This window comes from Temnothorax americanus, unplaced genomic scaffold (assembly GCF_048541705.1).
Source record: "Temnothorax americanus isolate GAGA-0224 unplaced genomic scaffold, ASM4854170v1 Scaffold17, whole genome shotgun sequence".
NCBI lineage: Eukaryota > Metazoa > Arthropoda > Insecta > Hymenoptera > Formicidae > Temnothorax > Temnothorax americanus.
The window spans coordinates 4,122,501-4,142,420 of NW_027509307.1; the positions used below are offsets into that span (position 1 = coordinate 4,122,501).

At 42.5% G+C, this 19,920-nt stretch overlaps 5 protein-coding genes across 7 annotated transcripts in view; 3 read left to right on the plus strand and 2 right to left on the minus strand.

Moving 5' to 3' along the window:
• The window catches only part of LOC143895796 (uncharacterized), a 1,933-nt gene extending 167 nt beyond the window's left edge, over positions 1–1,766 (plus strand). The window contains exons 1-2 of the mRNA XM_077403145.1: positions 1–388; positions 806–1,766. The exon at positions 1–388 is cut by the window's left edge and continues 167 nt beyond it. Coding sequence (XP_077259271.1) covers positions 289–388; positions 806–1,347 — 642 coding nt within the window. The 5' untranslated portion in view covers positions 1–288 and the 3' untranslated portion in view covers positions 1,348–1,766. The remainder of the gene's footprint in view (positions 389–805) is intronic.
• Positions 1,748–5,157, minus strand: Nemp (Nuclear envelope integral membrane protein). Of its 2 annotated transcripts, none has more exons than XM_077403143.1 (8): positions 4,939–5,157; positions 4,289–4,401; positions 3,989–4,211; positions 3,742–3,908; positions 3,448–3,657; positions 3,263–3,381; positions 2,290–2,451; positions 1,748–2,214 (listed from the first exon to the last, which is right to left on the minus strand). In XM_077403143.1, exons 1-8 carry the CDS (start codon positions 5,027–5,029, stop codon positions 2,094–2,096), a joined length of 1,206 nt encoding a protein of 401 aa, XP_077259269.1. In that variant the 5' UTR covers positions 5,030–5,157; the 3' UTR covers positions 1,748–2,093. The 2 variants fall into 2 exon arrangements, with proteins under 2 accessions (XP_077259269.1, XP_077259268.1); XM_077403142.1 differs by having other exon boundaries at positions 3,257–3,381.
• A 123-nt stretch (positions 5,158–5,280) lies between these two features.
• LOC143895792 (tubulin epsilon chain) lies at positions 5,281–8,369 on the plus strand. Of its 2 annotated transcripts, none has more exons than XM_077403141.1 (9): positions 5,281–5,719; positions 5,849–6,081; positions 6,170–6,285; positions 6,361–6,549; positions 6,662–6,913; positions 6,979–7,125; positions 7,219–7,368; positions 7,464–7,638; positions 7,830–8,369. In XM_077403141.1, exons 1-9 carry the CDS (start codon positions 5,695–5,697, stop codon positions 7,974–7,976), a joined length of 1,434 nt encoding a protein of 477 aa, XP_077259267.1. In that variant the 5' UTR covers positions 5,281–5,694; the 3' UTR covers positions 7,977–8,369. The 2 variants fall into 2 exon arrangements, with proteins under 2 accessions (XP_077259267.1, XP_077259266.1); XM_077403140.1 differs by having other exon boundaries at positions 5,684–5,757.
• On the minus strand, positions 8,049–9,589 carry Vps60 (vacuolar protein sorting 60). The gene is made up of 4 exons (XM_077403144.1): positions 9,352–9,589; positions 8,822–9,139; positions 8,509–8,736; positions 8,049–8,416 (listed from the first exon to the last, which is right to left on the minus strand). Exons 1-4 carry the CDS (start codon positions 9,418–9,420, stop codon positions 8,366–8,368), a joined length of 666 nt encoding a protein of 221 aa, XP_077259270.1. The 5' UTR covers positions 9,421–9,589; the 3' UTR covers positions 8,049–8,365.
• A 3,569-nt stretch (positions 9,590–13,158) lies between these two features.
• Orb2 (cytoplasmic polyadenylation element-binding protein orb2) overlaps positions 13,159–19,920 on the plus strand; it is a 142,983-nt gene continuing 136,221 nt past the window's right edge. The window contains exon 1 of the mRNA XM_077403364.1: positions 13,159–15,457. Within this exon, the coding sequence (XP_077259490.1) occupies positions 14,372–15,457 (1,086 nt within the window). The 5' untranslated portion in view covers positions 13,159–14,371. The remainder of the gene's footprint in view (positions 15,458–19,920) is intronic.

Sequence of the window (19,920 nt, forward strand, 5' to 3'; positions counted from 1 at the left end):
CAATTAGCGAGTTCGACGCAATTTAAAATATCGCAGCGTCCGCTCGGAACATCATTTGCAACTTTTATCGCACACGGAATCAATTAAGACGACTAGAATGTCAGGTTGTCAAAAGATTGCATTAGACTAATTATTTCTGCCAAAGGATAACGATAAAAAGGCGCGACGAAGCTCCGCAAAGTGGCTGTCTCCGAAAAGTTTCGACCAGGCAAGAAACGAAATAAAAAACGCCGGTCGAAATCAACGACAAATTTCGCTACTTCTGACCTAAGGCCAATTATTTACAAAATGAGGATACCGTTTCTCATTCTCTGTCTGGCTGTGGTGTACGGAGCCTGCCGGACATACGGACGTGAGGAAAGTATCGGCTTGACTGAAGAATTAAAAAGTAAGTCTTATAATAATGTGTTAATAACATAATTATATGTTAGCGTTTTTAAAAGTGTTTTGACTTTCAATAAAATTACATTTTACAAAATTGTAATACTAAATAACGCGCTACGAGATAAATAAAATTTTTCCATTTACAAATTGTGTACCGGCAGGACATTATTTTTAACCAATAATTTGTTATTAATCTTCTATATATGCTTTTCTTAAATAAATTAATAAGATATCCATATAATCGGAGAAAGAATAATTATTTGAAATTCCAATATAAGTAGCAGTATTCGTCTTGTGTAAATAAAACATGAATATATAATTAATTTATAAATAATACATAAATAATAGAAATTAATGTTTATATTACAATAATTACAATAATACAATAATCTTTTCATTATGTATAATAACTTTTTTTTAGATAATGGAGATAACAAATTCGACCTTGCACCAACAGACCTACCTCTCGAGAAATTTCTCTCGAGACATAGAAGATTTGCCAGTTTGTTGCCACCATTGTCATCAATTACAAGTGTTACAAACCCGATAGACACGGCATTAAAGTTACTTGGGTTTGACAATTGTATTATGTCTACAATGATATCTACAATTACAGACGGGATAAAATTCATATCTGGCGCATTGACTGTACAAGATGTGTGCCCCAAAGTAGAAAAGTTATCCCTCGATTTGATCCCGAAAGCTATAATACATCCAATTGAAACGGCCAAAACCGTAGTGTGCTACACCTTCCAAACAATTGGGTCAGGTACCCGTGCATTAATAGGAAAAGGGTTTGAGCTAACTTCACAATTCTTCAGAAACGTATTCCTACCAGGACTGCACACGACGTTGAATATATTCGACAAAACTGGTCTCTTACCCCCACAAATCAGCGCAATGATCAAATTGTTCAACATGCTTTATTTAATCTTACAAATAAGTGGATATGTCCCGAAATAAAATTTTATTTCCCACTTTTAAAAACTGAAAAATTAGAAAAAAACGTAATAATTTATAAAAATATATTTTGAACTTTTTCTTTATAACAACTTTACAGTTCAAAATACTGCCGGTATTAAATTTTCTATAGCAATGTAATATTTTAAAAATTAATAAATATGTAAAAGAAAAGAATTAACAAGTCTGTTAAGGCGCTAAAAATTTTTTATGCAAAATTAATGTAAACAAAGTATGAGTTGTTTAAATAATTTAACAAATCTATAAATATATAAATATTTATGCAATTCATATTTTGTCACATCTTCAATTACGAATAATGTTACAACAGATTATGTCTCTTCAAAAAATTCTAGTACACGCTAAGAAGGATGCTAAGTGATAAAAATAAACAATAAAATAATTGAATTGTAAAAACTTTATTTCTTTTTATGCATTCTCTTATATAACCAGAAAACATTACTAATACATGCGATACGTCGTTCACACAAAAAAATTATTTCCTAAAACCTATATATACACATTTCTAGGGAATCCGTCATATAGTAACATATTTGAGCAAAGATATAAACGAACAATTTACACTATTGTTTTAAATACCTACTTCACAGTCTCTTTAGATGAAATATGTTTATTAACTCTCACAAACAAAAAATAAATATATATTGTTATCAAGACTTAAACTGTCATTAGAAAGTATAAGTAAACATAAATTTCATGATACTAAATTTTTATTTAAGCGTTTGTATTCAGAAAGAATCATCATCATCTGTGTATTCATATTTCTCTAGAATTTTTGAAACTTCTTCTTCGTGTTCGTCGATTTCATCTTCCGACAAATGGCACTCTCCTTCCATAAATCTCGCAAATCTAAAAAAATTAATATCAATATTGCTACGCTTTGCTGGTCGCATATTGTAATATTAAATTTACACAAGCTGTAACCTTATCGGATCTTTCAGTTTTAAAACTGTCTTCCAAGGATTGCATTCTGGACTGGAGCAATAGTTCTGTAGATCTTTTAAAGCTCTCCTAGTTTGCCGTATTCCTTCTTGGTGATATTGATCTTCATTTAACAATTTCCGCTTTTCCGGAAACACATTTCGCCTCATTAAAAAAAAGGGAAAGAAAAAGCGGTGTATTACATTTCGTGTTTTCGTGGTTAAAGGTAAATTTCAAAAAATATATAAAAAAACCTTTATATATACAGATAAGTACACTCGTACTTGATACATAAGTAATTTGTTATTGCATATTTGAAAAATGTCCGAAGCCCAAACCAAAAATGTCCAATAATAGGTAAAGATTATTAGATATCTGACAAGTTAATAATGCGCTTTTACTTCTTATATACTTGCAAAGTTTATAACACTAATTCTAAATAAGATTTAATAAGCATGAAACGCAACCTAAAAGAATACAAGGCATTTTATTGCAAAAACTGAAAATACAACTGCTCAATGAATACATTATACATTTTATAAAAATTACTCAAAAATTATTTGAACATATACTAAGCTTAAGAAAAATATATATAATATCGAGTAAAAATTAGTAAATAAAGACTGTAGATATAATATACAGTGCATTGTGCTTAAGATAAAGTTGTATATTATCCTGGTAGGTGATTTAATATATTTATGCGTTAACAACACATACAACTTATTATATATAGATTCAAATAATATTAAATATCTACAAAATCATTACAAACGCATAAAGCTACTAAAAGAGAAAACCAATATAAACGGAAGGAGAATATGTGCAATTATATGTGCAGAATGGATTTGAAGTTTATTCAAGCAATTAATCTGAAAAATAATCAATTTTCACATAATTGCGGTTCTGTGCAGCACGTAATTATAGCTTGTTATAAAATAGCAATAATGCTATACGTCTTATCGATGCTTACCAATACCTCTTTGCTCGCTCAAGTGCTGCTTTCGGAAAATTATAAAAAAGTATAAGTACAACGCAACACGATAAGGCTGCTTCATGGAAGTGACTGCTAAAATAAACCAGCGCCAATCCTACGAGCTATACGAACATAGAAAATCATTTAGAATAACAAATTAAAAAAGAAAATTGTATAATATAGCTTACCTGCAAAAACCATTGTATTATTTGTTTCGTTCTCGCATTGGTAACTGGACCGAAACGGTAACAAATTACAAAACTAATCAGAGATGTAACAAGAACATACCACATCGCCCATTCTCTATATTGCATTAAAATTAGTTGCATGTTTTCCCATAACGTTTTAGCAATATAAAGACTCATCGATGCGGCAAATATTACGTACATAGCTTTTCCCTTAATAATAGAAATATATGTAAGATATCTTTATCAAGAATCATGTTAGAGTCGAGTAGAGTATTATTACATTAAAATAAATACCCGTGGTATCAATTTTCCAGCCATGTATATTAAAATTGTAACAGATAAAGTAACTCCAAATATTATGCCGCAAGCATAATAAAATACTGAATTCCGACTTAATATCTTGGCACACCAGAAAACTACGATACCCATTACCATCATTGTCAGTCTCCAAACATTAACACCTGATGATGAAAAATGATATATCGCCGATTCTTAACGCACAAAATGGAGTAATCTCAAATCTAAATTCAGAATTGCTTACGTGTTTCTTCCAGAGTCATTATATAACCAGATTCACTGGGAGAATCTACATAAACGCCTAGGCAGGTATTTTCAAATGGATTAATCTTAAATTGCCTATGTTTTCTTGTATCAAACAGATTGAGACTCCACGATTTATCATTTTCATCGTACTTTTGGTGAATCTCATCAGGCGTTTTGCCGTCGTATAAAACGTACGAGTCGGAATTGATATTCAGGTGCATCTATAGTATTAAAAGTTTATATCATAAACATATAACAATTTTTTATACGCATACAGGTCATCCTGAGAACTTCTTACAGTCATGGTCCTCCACATGTGCGTTAAGTACTTTGATGTAGCATTATGACAATACGTTTTCAGACCAGGATTATTATTTTGTACACTGTCACCGGCATTCAGAAAATGCATTCCTGAAACATCAAAAAAAAATACACATATATCAAAATATATCGCAACTAGGATATAACAAATAAATATTTATACAATCATAAATTAGTCTACCATCTTTAGAAAAGGATTGTAACTTTCGGCTCTCTATCGACTGTATTTGTGAATTACAAAAGAATTTGAATGATTTGAATAAATAAATTGGCAATAAAAAAATATTTTAGCAATATACACATAACCTCGCATATTCTAGGTGCATAATAATCAAGTGCAGATCAAGTGACAAAATACAATTGTCAAACGTTAAATGTTAAAGATATTTTAATAACAAAAAATCGAATAGCCTCGATCGAATAGCTCCGAGCAGAATGCACGAAAACCGTGCATTTTGTTCGGAGCATTTTCACAATGACATATTGTCTATCGATAACACATGTCATCTCGCCGCCAATTGTCTCGACAATGGCATTATTGCTGCCCTTCTCAATTTCATAATTTCTGATAACAGGATTATCCAGAAGGCCGGTTTATCTTTCGGACTACGTTAGAGGTTAGCTTACTTGGTTCCTCGAGAATGCGACGCGCGTACGCGCATCGAGACAAACAGAGACACAGGAGAGTCCATTTCGCCAGTCTAACTGCGTTACCCATTCTCCCAGTTCGACAAGATTTCTTTTCGCATTCACGAGACTTCACGATCACCGCATGCCGCCGGCACCGATCAGCTGCCGACCAAAGATTTGAACCACGACCGTGATACGTTGATCATTACATCAGCGAGAGCGAGAGGCGAGAAAAATACGAATGCGACGAATCGATCGTTCGACCATTGCGAGATCTCGCGAATCGAGATTCGAGATGTTGCAAACTCAGAACGCAGGTCAGGTTATGTTTATCTTTGTAGCTGAACTCTTTGTACCTTCCGTCTTTCTTTTTTCTCTCACCAACTCTCTGATTTATATATGCCTGTCTCATTTTTAAGTGCAAAAAGTATAACAGTGTAGCTACAAAGAACAGAACCTATAAACAGATGATGTATTTACGATAAAGACATCTGTTCTTTCCAGGACTGACCAACTCTTTATTCTTCTCTTTGCTTCTCCTTTTCCTCTCTTTCTTCCTTCTATCAAATCCCAAATGTACATATTTGTGTCATTCCATGGTAGAAAGCGTGACATAAGGGTGTAACTGATGAAATAAACAAAAATCAGATGTAGGATCTCAAACGTGACGAAAGGTCGTGGCAGGAGATAATTTTCATCGCGGAAATTCTAATAACGAATGGTATAATATTGACGGTCTAGATTCGGGATACGATGAGCCAATTTGTTACGGTGCAAGGTAAATGCGTGCAACCGATGTCCAAATGATCTTGTCAAGTATGAACTAAAGGCGGTGTGAACCTGAAAAAAAAAAAAAAAAACGAATTGTTCTCTTCATTCTTTCTCTCTCTTTTTTTTAACATCTCAGTTGGGCAATGCGGAAATCAAATAGGATCAGCTTTCTGGCCTTTGACCTTGCACGAATACGGCATTCAAACCGCCACCGGCGGCGTAAATCTGCTCAAGGTGCAACGAGATCACGTCAAGCACATCGGCGATCTTTCTGATGCGTTTTCCAGCTTTTTTCATGTCCCAGATAATAAATGTAGATTACATTTTCAAGATGTAGCTGATTTAAACGCGGCTAAAGTTAAAGCTAAGGTGTGTACACCTCCGTTTAATTTCTCAAAACTCGGTGACATAATAATGAAAATTTTCAAATACTTAACGTAATAATTTCCTGAAGCAGGCTGTCTTAGTAGATATGGAGGATAGCGTTGTATCTAGGTTTAAACAAGGTCCACTGCGCCAGTTATTCGATCAGACATGTATCGTAACGAATTATCCAGGATCTGGAAACAATTGGTAGTTTGTGAAAAAGCAACGTTTATATTTCATATAATACCCTAGAAATTCTCAGGGTAATAATTTGATTTCTAGGGCAGTAGGATATCATGTTCACGGTAACGAGTATCACGATCGTTTGGAGGAAAGTGTAAGACACGTAGTCGAAAAATGTGATCGACTTCACGGGTTCTTATTGATGCATTCTTTGGGGGGTGGCACTGGTTCTGGATTAGGCACAGCAACCTTGAAACTGTTAAAAGATAATTACCCTCACGTAGAAAGGTACACTTCAACTAATATATACAAATGTTGATTAAATTAATTGAATCTTAAAACGTCTGAGACATAATTTGAAGACGCAAAGATTGAAGATTATGTATCATCGATATTTTAGAATCGTATCGTGTGTGTATCCAGCAAATACACGAGACACCATAACTGCCCCTTACAACACCTTGCTGGCAACTCAAGAACTTGTGGAACACGCCACATGCGTGCTTCCCATTGAGAACAAAGCTCTCTTAGATATATGTAATGCTCAGATAAATAAACGAGATAACGCAGGTCAAGTAAAATATAATGCCTCGTGTAGACCGTTTCAAGACATGAACAGCATCGTCGTCAATATGCTCTTGCACTTGACCAGGTAATTGAATCTCTGGGATCTGTGATACAAGATTTAAACACTGTCAAGACAGCAATTTGTTTTAGTGGATCCAGGTTTCCAGGAAGCTTAAATATGGACATGAATGAAGTGGCTACGAATCTAGTACCTTATCCAAAATTACATTACATATTCAGCAGTATCAGCCCTGTGACTTTATCTGCCCCAAATATGTGCACCACGCAAGAAGCAAAGTATATTAATTTCCTTTTTCTTAAATTTTGAAATTAAGACATTGAAGCTAAAATTTAAAAAAAAAACAGTAAAATATTAATTTAATGTTTAAGATTGCAGGATGAAGTATTCACGAACGCATGGTCCCGAAATAATCAATTAATTAGATTAGATCCACTTCAATCTACTTCTGTCATTCTTGCTGCAGCACATATTGCAAGGGGAAATACTACCTTAACTAATATAAAGCGAAACATTGAAAGGTATACAATCTATTTTTTTTTTTTTTAATATGTAGCACAGTGTGTATATATATATATATATATATATATTTTATATTATGTCATTTTTTTTTTAGGTTTCAAAACAAGTCAAAGTTTACTTCGTGGAGTAGGGATTGTATGAAAATAGGATTATGTTCCGTTCCCCCAGCAGGACATTCATCGTCATTACTGTGTCTTCTTAATTCATCTGCCATGTCTTCATTATTTAAAGATATAATCCAAGAGTTTTCTAAACTGTATAAGAAAAAGGTACAATTTAATGTAACTTCCTATTTTTTAAGAAGTAGGAATATGATTTTTTTATTCCCTGAAATCGTTAGTTTTCTTGTTCTTAAAATCTGTGACTAAATAAACGTACAAAAATTATTTTTTAATATAAATTTGAAGATTGCACGATTATAAAATATGCATTTTATTATAAATTGCAAATTGCATTTTAGGCACATGTCCATCACTATACACAAATACATGGATTTGAAGAAACACATTTTATTGAAAGCAAAGAGAATATTCTTAGTTTATGCGAATGTTATGAAGAAATACTAAATATGGAAGAAACGAATATTCCTAGATTGCAAGTAATTTAATTAATTTGTAAAAAGAACTTGAAGATGGAACCTAAATGTATCTTATAACGTTTATATATATGTAACAAAAAATTTTTCTATATTTATAATCAATATTTATTAATTTATTAATATATATATGTACAACATAGTACTAATTTAATAAAAATAGTGACTTTGGAAACAGTAACAAAAATCTATTAATATGGAACTAAACTAAATATCTTTTGCGCAAATGATATCAATAAAACATTGTTAGATCATTATTTATATCGCACGAGTGTCGGTTAGAAAAGCTGTGTGCCTTGTTCTTAAAAGATTGTACGTCTTTGGGCATGCATGCGAATATTCTTAAGCTTACATTTGTCTTATCTACAGATTTTGTATGTATTTCGTATGTATTTTTAAATTTAGCTAGCAGGTATTTGTGGCAAGCCAAACTCATCCACCGGAACACCATCCTGTAAACATATTTAAAAAACGTTTTCTGTCAGAAGTATAAATAATTTTCAGTATAAATTATATATACGCGTATTCTTATTAAAATAACGACCTTGTTCTTGACAGAATTTGCTCCAGGTTCTTTATCTGGGGCACTAGGTGCTTTTATAGCGTCGTCTAAGTAGCTGGTATCCTCATCCAAAGCGAGGTCATCGCCGAGAGCCTCCAGTTCCGCTGCCAGCTCGTCCTCGTCAATTTCTGGCATTCCATAGCTGCGACCCATTGCTTCTTGCACCTCGTCAGCTTGTTCCAACATATCTGCCAAATCATCTTGTATGTCCTGTTTGCAACAACAGCGATACATATAAACGTCAAATCAAAAGTTTGATCAAAGCTTGCGTTATAACAGATTATTTCCAACTCACCTCGATTTGATCAATGTTGATATTTTTGAATTCCTTTTGCATTTGCTTGACACCATCTTTCATAGCAACTACGGTTGCCTGGGTGTCTTTCAATGTCTGAGTGGCGTAATTTGCTTGCTCCATGTTGAACGCTTGCTGGCGCAGATTATCCACTTGGGACTCGTACATCTTCCGCTGCTTCAACACACGCAGCGCCTTGGACTTGACCGCGTTCTTGGCCGGTCCATCCCTCATCTTAACCATTTGATCCTTGTACTTCTTTAATTCCGCATCCAGCCTGGCTATCTTCTTTTCCGCAGAGTCCGCCCTGCTGTCAATCTTGATAAAGAACGTCGCACGTTTACCAAAACGGGTCCCAATCGCATCGAAAAATTATAAAAACGCCTGGCTATCTACGACGCGTCGTGCCTCGATATAAAATCACGCGAATTTTTTAAATGCAGTACGCATACCGAGAACGACGCAATAATGCGGTAAAACAACAGAGAGCGATTATCTCCTGACGCGACAATAGATTCGTTCTTCCTTACCCCGGCGATGCAGTCCGTGATGTTTGGAGGCGGTTCCTTGGGTTTACCGCGTCCGAAGAGCCTGTTCATTTTGCAAATTGACTAAGCGCGCGATGAGACGATTCTCGGTATATTTCCCTCCGTTTGCCGAAACGTCAGGTCTGATTGGGTCTGATTAGACGCAATGATGCAGACGGACGAGACGAGTGCGCGACATGACGAGCGACGTGACTTTAGACTTTTAGACTGCTTTAGACTTTTAGACTAGAGCTAGAGCAACTGACTCAACTGACGTCAGTGTCAGTGACGTCAACGTAGACGCTCGCAAGGTACGGCGGGAGTCGGCGCTCTGCAGAATCTCGGCTCGGCCAATCTCGGCCATCTCCGCTGGTCTTCGCAGAGACTCGTTTCAAATCCCAGGTCGCGGTAGCTGCGGTATGTCCATCCTTGAAACCGTCTCCGTCGTCCGTCGTCCGTCCCGAAAACTCCCCAAAAAGTCTGGACATTCGGCCGACTGCAACGTCACGACTGTTTCCGAAAGATTATGGAAGTAATGTCCGTTCGAAGACGATACTTCCTCGTGGCGGAGTATTCGAAAACGAGGGGAATACGAAAACCGTATCCTCACTCGCGCAAGGTAATGAAATTTCGTCGGACGCTTTTGCACTTTTTGGTTAAACTTCTCTCGTTTTCTTACGTTCGTTTGTCGCAATAGCTCGAATTTCGATCGAAACTCGCGTACAGCTTTCAGAAAATACAATTAATTCCGTCCTAAATAATTATTGCCTTTAATTCTGCCTAGAGTTAAATTCTACCTCCAATTACTCAGAATTTCCTTTAATTCCATTTTTCCGTTTATACCATTTCTATCGTACTTTTACAAAGTCGGATAAAAACGCGATTGCGCATTCGCGTTCTTACATAAATACGAATCTAATCAGCTAAATGCGCGGTGCACGCAGAAGAAAAAAAAAAGGAAAGAAGTTCACAAACGCGCCAATCTCGAGAAAATTAATTCTCCGAGGCCTTATCGCCGTCTGGTTATCGGTGATGTCAAAGAAAGAATTCATCAAAACGATTAGATTACTCTCGTTCCGCTCGGCGGAAACGCCGCGCGTCGCCAGCGTCGCCTGCGTCGCCGCTGAAAACGTCCCATTTCTCGTTACGCAAGTGGAAGCGCGGGAACGCGCATTTATGAACAATGTAGGCCGCGCGCGTGTCTCCGCGCCGTCGGCGGCCAGTAATTCGCATCCCGCGGCTAATCACGAGACGAGAGATTTACGGTCCAGCCTCCGACGGAGGCAGCGCGTCGCGCCTTTCCTCCCCCCTCGCGAGACGGTACCCCGTGCCCCGTGCGCCATGAGCGAAAGCACGCGAGATTCCGCGCGTAATCGCGGACGCGAGCGCGCATGCGCGCGCGATCTCCTCGTTATCCACCGCTATAAATCGCCCCCGTCGTGATATTTTTATTTACGTGCCCGCCTCTAATCCCCCGTACAGCGGAGGCTGCACCTCGCGCGCTTCATGTCTCTCTCTCTTTTTCTCTCCCCCTTCCAGCCGTCTCTCTCGCGCTGTCGGACTCTGTTCCGTCGGTACGTAAACCGAAACCGGCTCCCTCGGCTCCTATCGAGCGCTGCCGCTTATCAAGCCGCCGCTGCCGCCTCGCGACGCTTGCGTCGATCGTTGTTGGGAAAGGTTCGAGTCCTCGAAGGTATATAAGGCGGCCACTCGCTATCCGCGAGAGAGGAATCCGTGTTTTCTTCTATACAGCAATACCCTTCTTGCGAAAATCCTCCCTTGAAAGCTCTTATTCTAACTTCAGAATAAAATTGAAGGAGATTCCGTTAGAACTTGTAAAGTTAAGGAATTCCATACGGAGGATTACAGGAACTTTATTGAGAAAAGTGTCTGATTCTATCGGCGATCTTTTCCCCTTAGAATCTACAAGGAATACCGATCTGATTTTTCCTTGCCGGAGAACTTTGCGAGAGATTATCACTTTTTATTTATCGTCTTGCCTTTAATCTTTACTATCTTATTTTCTTGAGTATCTTGATAAGATCTTGAATTCAATTTTTGCATAAAGCATAGTTCGAATATTAATTTAGAAAATGAGGTTTCTATTTACCGATTATTTACATATTATGAAAGGCAAAAAGGAAGAAAAAAGGCCTTTACCTTTTTCAAAATAAATTTGAAACACCTGTATAATTTTTTTACATAGTTTCAAATTTCTTTTGCATGCATCCAGCACTTTGGACATTTTTGAAACTATTCTCATTCAATATAGCTAGTATTCTATCAGTCGCTTAATAATAAGAAGAAATTTTATTATAAAACGATATTTCTGTCCTATTTCTCTTCCCTATTTCTATTCGATTGTGTTATTTGAAATCATTTGAAATCACAATTACATCCCTCTCTCTTTCTCTTTTATACAACTCCCGTAAGATTAATTCATAAAAAAATCCATCAATTTTCAATATTAAATCACGTTGCTTCAATTTTTTTATCATGTAAAGTCCGCAGCTGAAACAACATTGAATGATTTCAGGACACCCTGTATAACTAGAGGGTTGCAAAGAGGGTGGACGCGGTTGTGGAGGGAGACAGGCGTCGCGGTGGTGGTTCCGGTGCGGCCGCGATGGCGGTGGCGACGTCGACGTCAGGGCGCCTGCGTGAGCAGCGGCGACGACGACGACGACGACGACGTCGACGACGACGACGACCACGAGGAGGAGGACGATCAGCGTCGTCGGAGTGCGGCGGAGACGTACACGGCACGACTGGCTGCCGGACGAAGATCGCCGAGTGCGCACGGCTTCACGCGCTGCACGCATCGACGATACTTATATCCGAACGGGCTGTGGCATGCCCCGACCCGCGGCGCGGCCGCAGTGCTCCAAAAGTCGGCTCGACGCACGAATCGCACCGCTGCGGCGCGCGCGCGCGCGAGAGGCATACACGACGACGACGACGACGACGACGACGCAGCAGCAGCAGAAGCATCAGCAGAAGCAGCACCAACAGCAGCGGCAGCAGCAGCAGCAGCAACGGCAGAGGAGAGACCAGAAAGTCGCGTTGTCAAAACGCGCTCTGCTGGCTGGAGTTTTCCGGGCCTCCTCCTCCTCCTCTTCCTCCTTCTCCTTCTCCTTGCACCTCCACCAGCCCTTCTCTCCCGCTCTTCCGTTCCGTTCGAGCTCGAGCGCGGTCGACGGAGGTGCGAGGGCGTACGCGTGACGGAGGAAAACGCAGATACCAGACGACGGTGAGACCACAAGTGACCGTCGAGGGAAAATGGGGAAAACATGCGAGGCGACCGGGAGGAGGCAGCGCTAATAAACCGTCGTACCTCGTAGAGGAGGTGGGAGAGACCGACGTACGTGTGCGGTCAGAGGTGGTGCACGATACCGCGTGTAGGCGGGGATCGTCGGCGGAGGTGTGGAAGAGTGGCCCCCTCGGGTCGCCGCGCCGCGCGCGATTACCGCAGTGTGCGAATCCGCTCCGTTCCGTTCCGCTCCGATTGTCGTCCGGGTGGAGAGACACGTCGCAGGTCCGCGAGCGCGGTGCGGTGGTAGTAACCCTGACCTGATATACCCCGTACGCGCTACGCTCCTCTCGGGCGCGGGCACGCGTTTCGCCACAGAGTCCACGCCGAGGATCGCGGTGCGTGCGCGCGCGCGTGCGTGTGTATTGCGCGCGAGCGTGCAATAAACCACATTGGCGAGCTCCACGTCCACGTTCGTCCGCGCCGCGTGAGCGTACCTCACGTACGTAAAACGGAGCTTATCGGCGATCGATCGATCGCGCGCGCGCGACAGACGATACGCCGCGGCGCCGATACGCGGAACAATTGGCGATCGGCGACGGCGACACGTCGCGTCGTCGGGGGAGTAGCGCACGACTGTCGGTCCCGCGAGTGCGCTTTCCACGGGGAATCCTGCCCATCGTCGTCCTCGAGACCAGCCACCCTCCTTCGCTCGCCGCCGTCGCCGCTGGGGGATATCAGCGGGTTCAGCGTGACAGCCGGAGTCGCGGAGTCGCTCGCGATCGCCACGCGAAGGACGCGAGTCGTTCCGCTTCGTCGGATCGTGGGGTGGTGAAACGTATCGCGGTATACGCTACACACGTTCTTCCCTCCCGTCCTCTTCCCGTCCTCCAGCGCCTCCGCCTTCGCCTCCGCATCCGCGATATACGATCCGCGGAGCGACCTCGTACCGTAGTCGCGTGTGTGTGATAGTGGCGAGCGAAAGGTCGCGCGCGCTGCGCTGCGTATTTGGGAGGATTCCAAGTGGTCCAGCGGTGTGTATCCCCGCCGAGTGGATCGAAATTATGTTCGCCAGGGGATAGCCCGCGGAACGAGACGCGCACACTGCGAGTGGACGATCGAACGCGGGGGAGGCAGCCAGGAGCAAGCTTCGCAACGAGCAGCGCTTCGCGTAGGAGCGCCGCGACGACGATGGCAACGCGCGTCGCCGAGTGAGCTTGGCTCCCCGACAGCCAAGAGGATGTCACGGAGACAGGGTCGCTGCCGAATCGTACCGGGGCGACGCGGCGTCAGTTGGATCTAGAGAAACGTCTCGAGGAAAAGAAGTGCGCGATCGGAAGTGAGGCGATCGGGGGACGAGGAAGACGAGGGAGAACGAGATTATACATACGCCTTGGGCTCCCGAGAAAAATAGACCAAGGCGCGAAAATAGAAGGTGGGAAACCAGTGAAGAGAGAAAAGTAGTAAAAGAAAACAGAGAACAGCAAAAGGAAGATATCGCGAAGAGAAGACGAAGAGGAGGATCACCGCGCGGGTCTTTTGGTTTCCGGAGTCTCTCTCCGTGGGTGTTTTTACGCGGTGGATCGATAGTTTGTCCCGCAAGCTCGTGCCGGACGAGAGTTCGAGTTACGACAGCCGCGAGTAACGAGGCCCGTGGGAGACGAGTGGAGAGAAGGAGAAAGTTTCCGAAAGGGCCTAGCTGGAGGTGCTGGTTATCGTGACGGTCGTCAACGTCGCGAAGACGCTCCGCGAACGAAAGCTCCGCGGTGATTTATGGGGGATTACAGCGCGAGCCTCTTCTCGAGTACCCTGACCAGCCCGAAACCTAGCGCGATCACGAGCAACAGCAGCAACAGCAGCAGCAACTCCAGCGCCGCCGTCACCATAACGACATCCACGATGCAGGACGATCTGCTGATCGAGAAGCAAGCCGCTGGCAAGCCCGCACCGCTCTCGCCGAGCGGCGTCCTCGACACCGTGGCTGGGCAGGACAAGTCGAAGGACGTGATCGAGGCGGAGAGCATCGCCATCACCCCGACGACGCCCTCGTCGACGGAGAAGGACATCACGTGCAGCACGACCTCAGCTCTGCAGGGTTTCGCCGATCCCGGTGGCCGCGTGCCCAGCCTTTGGTCCGCACCGGACGACGGCGGCCTGCACACCGCGTTACCGGTCAACGGCTCGATCGCCGCCTTTCAGAATTTCCCGGCTGGTGGACCCGCGGGCCTGTTCGCCAGCACCGGCGCGGTTTCGACCGGTACCCGACGAGCTATCACGGCTAGTCATAACTTTCCGCAGCAGCAACAGCAGCAGCACGGTAACGCGGGTGCGCCCACCGGTACCAGACACGGCGGTCTGCAAGTGTCGTCAGCGCAACAGCAACAGCAGCAACAACAACAGCAACAGCAACAGCACCAACAGCAGCAACAACAACCTCCGCCAACGTCGCACCCGAGCGTCTATCTGCCCGGCAAAGGATACGCCGCGTGGTCGGGCGGACCGCAGGCCCCGCAGCAGTGGGGCGCGGGCCCGCAAGCGGCTGCCGCCGCGGTCGCCAGTCCGGGCCTATCTCCGTGGAACCGTGGCAGATCCGTGCCCAACCTACCGCCGCTGCACTCGTCCTTGCACGCCGCCGCAGTTGCGGCCGCGGCCGGTCTGCAAGGCCGCAAGCCAAGTCCAACGTTCCCGGGCCATCCGGGCCCGGCGGCGGCGCATCCTTCCTGCATCAGCCCGGTCAAGTTTCGTCGGAGCACCTCGTACCCCGGCAAGGGTAACATATATCCACCCCAACCGGCACCGACCTTCGAGGTAACCGCCGCCGAGGAGAGGGACCTGCTGCAGATGCCGCCGTTTCAGCAGGTGAGTCAGTCGCAAGTCATAAAACTATAGTCTTCACTCTGCGTGAAGTTTAGGAAGCTGAGCTCGCGTGGTTAGTTATGCTGATATTTAACCCACTTTTCTGCGAACTTTAGGAAATTAATGCGGGAGTTGAAATTTAATTTAATTTATGGGATATCTGATTTTTGCCATTTTAAAATCAATCCTCATCCTCGAGTTCCGAACAAGCGAATTGGAACACCGCCGTATTGAACGCTTCGATTTATTTATCTCGGGAATGACTCACTTCACGCCGTTAGAACGAAGCTCTTTTGTAAAGAAGAATAACTCCATCTGGTTGAGTGCCAGAAAGAGATTTTTAACTAATCGATTTTCCCTTGTTCGCGTGAAAAATCAACTGTCTCTAGTTGGTTAATGGATAAGCTAAAAAATCAACGTCGCTGATGATATTATTATTATCGAGTAAATTAAAGTAATTCGTTTAAAAATCCGTATAAAAATCTGACGCTATTAGCGACGTGCTGATCACAAATGCTGTCAGCCAGTTAGATTGTGTTCTCTTCTCCGCATGCTATTCGGGTCGATTGGTTGCACAGATCACGGGTAAAAGAAGGGGACTCGGGACGACCGCGCGCCGTTTGTTGTTTTACTCGACTCGCGGGCACCGATGGCACGGGGACTCGTTCACGTTGCCTCGACTTTTTTTCACAGCCGAGTGGCATCGCGTTATCGATCGCGGGTTGAAGCAGGTAGTATAGCCAAGGGTACTCGCTTGTAAAACTGCGCCGACAATCATGCGGTCTCGTAGGCCGTCGTGGAAGGCGCGCGCTGTGCTCCGACTTCCGCAGTTTCGCGTTCTTTCGGTACGCCACGGTGCCGCACCGCACGCGTTACTCGTGCCACCTCGGGTTATGCAACTGTTCCCCGAGAATGAGAGAGAAAGAGAGAAAGAGAGAGAGAGAGAGACTTCACGCATTTAAATTTAGTCGATACAACGTCCGACGTGACACCGTCGTTTTTAACGGCGCGATAATGTTGTGCAGCGGACTTAGGTCGTAAACGTATACGAGGCGAGCCACGGTTATACCGCCGCGCCGGCCGTGTCGACGGTGGAGCGCGTTTTCCGTCCACGCGGGAATTTTACGCGGTGAAATCCGGGTTATCTCTTCGCCGCGCGGCGTTTCGCATATCTACCCGCGTGATAACGATACCTCATACGTATCGCGAGGCGCCGAGGAAGCTCGCAGGCCGAAGTATTACATATATCGAAAGTGTTCCGGGAGTCTTTCACTTTTCGGCGTACTAATCTTCGTAGCCACGTTAAGTACGTTCCGCACATGTGCCGTCGCTGAATAGCGGCGCGAATATATATAGAAATAGAAAAGGAATAGATGATGGGGGGAATGAATGGCGCGCGGGCGAAAATACGGGTCAGCGTTTTCCTCGATTATATATTTTTCCACACCTTCGCTCCATTTTCACGTCCGGCGTACAATGACGTATCAGAGATTTAACACGATATTGATCTTAAAGCTAGCGTTTATATACGTATATTTTTTTGCGGTGCAGTTAGCAAATGAATAAATAATCTCATTTATATTATCCTGGTTTTGCACGACTATGAAGCTTAATTTAAATAAATTTAATACGGGATTACTGCGTAATACTGTTGATATTATAGTCTTATTGGATAAAATCCATTTATATCATCATTATCACTTTTATTTATTGCGCCCTTTGTAACAGATCTCTTCCATTCGAGGTATTAATAATTTTCCGTAATAATTTTATGAATAGCGAAATGACGGTTGGATAAAGAGAGTTGAAATTAGTTCACTAGGTATCTTTATTAAATTATTAAAAAGCTATCTCTCTTTGAGGATCGTACATTTACTAAATACATATGTTGTAGATGTATATTTCATGAATTATAATTTTATATTTTTGTGGCACACTTTGGGCAAATATTGAAAGATAAAAATACCTATTTGTCATCAAATTATAAAAATATATATAGGTCGTAATAATAGACGCGCGTGTGTGTGTATGGAAAAAAGACACGAATATTCTTAAAAATACATGACCATCACCCCTTAAGACGTTATTTCGGGACAACTACTTTTTCCATGTAGATAAGAGTTATCAAAGTTGCCATTAATAATCGATTTTACTAATTTTTTGTTATCTATCTGCGCTATCTGAAACTACTCCGCTGATACTTATTTTGTCGTTCAAGTCTGACCCAATTCCTTACCGACGTGGTAACTCCGACAGTGTCTAGCAGAAGTTTAAGCTCAGCTATTTTAACCACCACTCGAAAATAGATCTGCATACTATCCGAGAGAAATGGCGGGTGTCGTCATGCCATGCTGTCGTTCAGCTATCATCTCCGCGCATATCTTGTTTCAACATTTATATATTTATATACCGTTTTCCTTCCCACCGCGAGATTGCTTAATCATGCCAAATAATAGTGCCTATTGTGTAAAATCGTGAGAAAAAAAAAACGACTACGGTCGAAGACGCGTTCTATATTTACGATAGTAAAATATCGTCGATATAGTGTCACATTATAAATATGTTAAGAAGTGTAGCATTTTTTAAGCTAAAGAAATTCTGAGACGTCTCCGCTGATATAAAGTATCTTAAAAATATTGCGTATTGATCAAGTTTAATTAAAGACAATTCATGTAATTTTTTTATTACTATTCTATTTATATTATTAATTTGATGTTGACAGACAAGTTATTGTCTCGATATTTTCTTTTTTTTCTTGGCCAGAATACAAAAATTCGGCATTTTGTCAGATTTATATCGGTCACATTACACGACTGTGTTCCAAGGAACGAACAGGTGAGCGCCGCGCCGCGCCGCGTGCAGTGCAAGACGTCGCGTCGGTTTATCGATATCAGCAGCCTTAACATCATTGAATTGACTGTACGTCGCCGAGAACAATTAGCTCGTACACAAACAAGTCGTGAATATGATCCGTATACCGATTCAATTAAATACTATCTTCAGTAGAAATTACGATACACAGTCTACGTTCCTCGACGGTTCTTTTTTTAATTTTAATTGCCAAAGTGTGTAATTTTATCCTGTCAAGTTTTTAGAAGACGCTACGAACTTGAAAAAAATATTACGCAAGAGTTGCGCGTGTAAAATTTTATTTAAAATTTATATCTTCTTTAAAAGAAATTTCTTTATTTTTTTTTTACTTTTGAATATTTTGAAAACGCGCAAAGGAAAATATAATTGGGACGTTTATTCGGTTTTTATGAAATATACAATTCTTTTTATTTATTATGGTTAAATTCGCATTACGTTATCCAAAATATAGCGATTGATACTAACGTATGAAACGTTACGGTATACGTATACGTTGATAGTAGCCCCGATAATAAAAAATATTAATGGAAGAAAATATGAGAATGAGAAAAACCCATCATCGTTCTTTCGATCTTCGCGATTTTTCGCCGTCGATTTTCCGATTCGCTTTGCGATGCGACTGTGTTCGAGCGATCGATGAATAATACACGAGCACAAGTGTGTCGCGGATTAGAAGTCGCGCGCGCACGCGCCCAGGTAATGCGGCAAAAGCGCCTAACAGAGCGAAGAAATGCCCAAGCTCGAAATCCGATAACTCATTGCTCGTCATTCACCTTGAGAGGGGAATCGGGGCACGTGTAGTAGGTCGCCTGGCCGATATGTCGAGGGGACCAATCGCCAGTGGATATACCGATCACGTGTGTGCGCGTGTGCGCACCCACCCGTCCACACACGATCGCAGCTTCGCTTGTGTCGGTGATCGCGTCGAGAAAAAAAAAAAGAAAAATCGTAACGTACCGTAGCGGCGCTACGCGTAGAGATAACGATTACCATCACGCCGACGCGGTCGCGCTCGCTCTTTACCTCGTGCGGCGAGCACGAAAACGCTATTACGGAACGCATAATTCGCCGTCGAAATAACGGTCGAAACGCGAGGAAACGGAACTCCCAACGGAGCTGGCCCGGCGTTTCCCGAGGGTCAATAGCGTTCTTATTTATTTACGGTGTTTTATCGCGTCGGACTAAACAGTGTAATAACGCCTGTGAAACGTGTCACGTGAACGACGTACGGACGGATAGAGTCGCCCGATCATTAGAAAAAGGGGGAGAGACGACTCGCGCGCAATATGTCGCGAAGGTCGCTCTCGTCCCGGGGTCGAAATTGATCTCCGATAGATCGAAGGTGCGAGGCTAATTTTACTCCGCGTGTACCGCGGTTAAGAAGAAAACACGAAAATACTTTCTTGGGGAAAACTTTTTATCCGCACACGGCAGGCACGACGGCGGCCACTTTGAAAGTCTTTCGTGTGCATTCTGCCGAATGAATTTAAAGAACCTCGCGCGTACGAACCGATCGTCATTAAACTTCCCGCATTTTCTTTTTGTCTGTGGATCCTTTGATTAAGTTAGAGGGAATTTTCCCTCATCAAAAACAT

Bases quoted from the DNA above. Each gene is read 5' to 3' on its own strand.
- LOC143895792 (XM_077403140.1), top strand. From the start codon at position 5,724: ATGCGTGCAACCGATGTCCAAATGATCTTGTCAA. The intron at 6,082-6,169 runs GTGTGTACACCT...TTCCTGAAGCAG, and splicing joins CGGCTAAAGTTAAAGCTAAG to GCTGTCTTAGTAGATATGGA. The intron at 6,914-6,978 runs GTAATTGAATCT...AATTTGTTTTAG, and splicing joins ATGCTCTTGCACTTGACCAG to TGGATCCAGGTTTCCAGGAA.
- Nemp (XM_077403142.1), bottom strand. From the start codon at position 5,029: ATGGGTAACGCAGTTAGACTGGCGAAATGGACTCTCCTGTGTCTCTGT. The intron at 4,212-4,288 runs GTAAGAAGTTCT...TTAATACTATAG, and splicing joins ACATGTGGAGGACCATGACT to ATGCACCTGAATATCAATTC. The intron at 2,452-3,256 runs GTAAGCATCGAT...TTTTTTAATGAG, and splicing joins GAGCGAGCAAAGAGGTATTG to GCGAAATGTGTTTCCGGAAA.
- Vps60 (XM_077403144.1), bottom strand. From the start codon at position 9,420: ATGAACAGGCTCTTCGGACGCGGTAAACCCAAGGAACCGCCTCCAAAC. The intron at 8,737-8,821 runs GTGAGTTGGAAA...TGTTGCAAACAG, and splicing joins TCAACATTGATCAAATCGAG to GACATACAAGATGATTTGGC. The intron at 8,417-8,508 runs GTCGTTATTTTA...ATATGTTTACAG, and splicing joins CAAATTCTGTCAAGAACAAG to GATGGTGTTCCGGTGGATGA.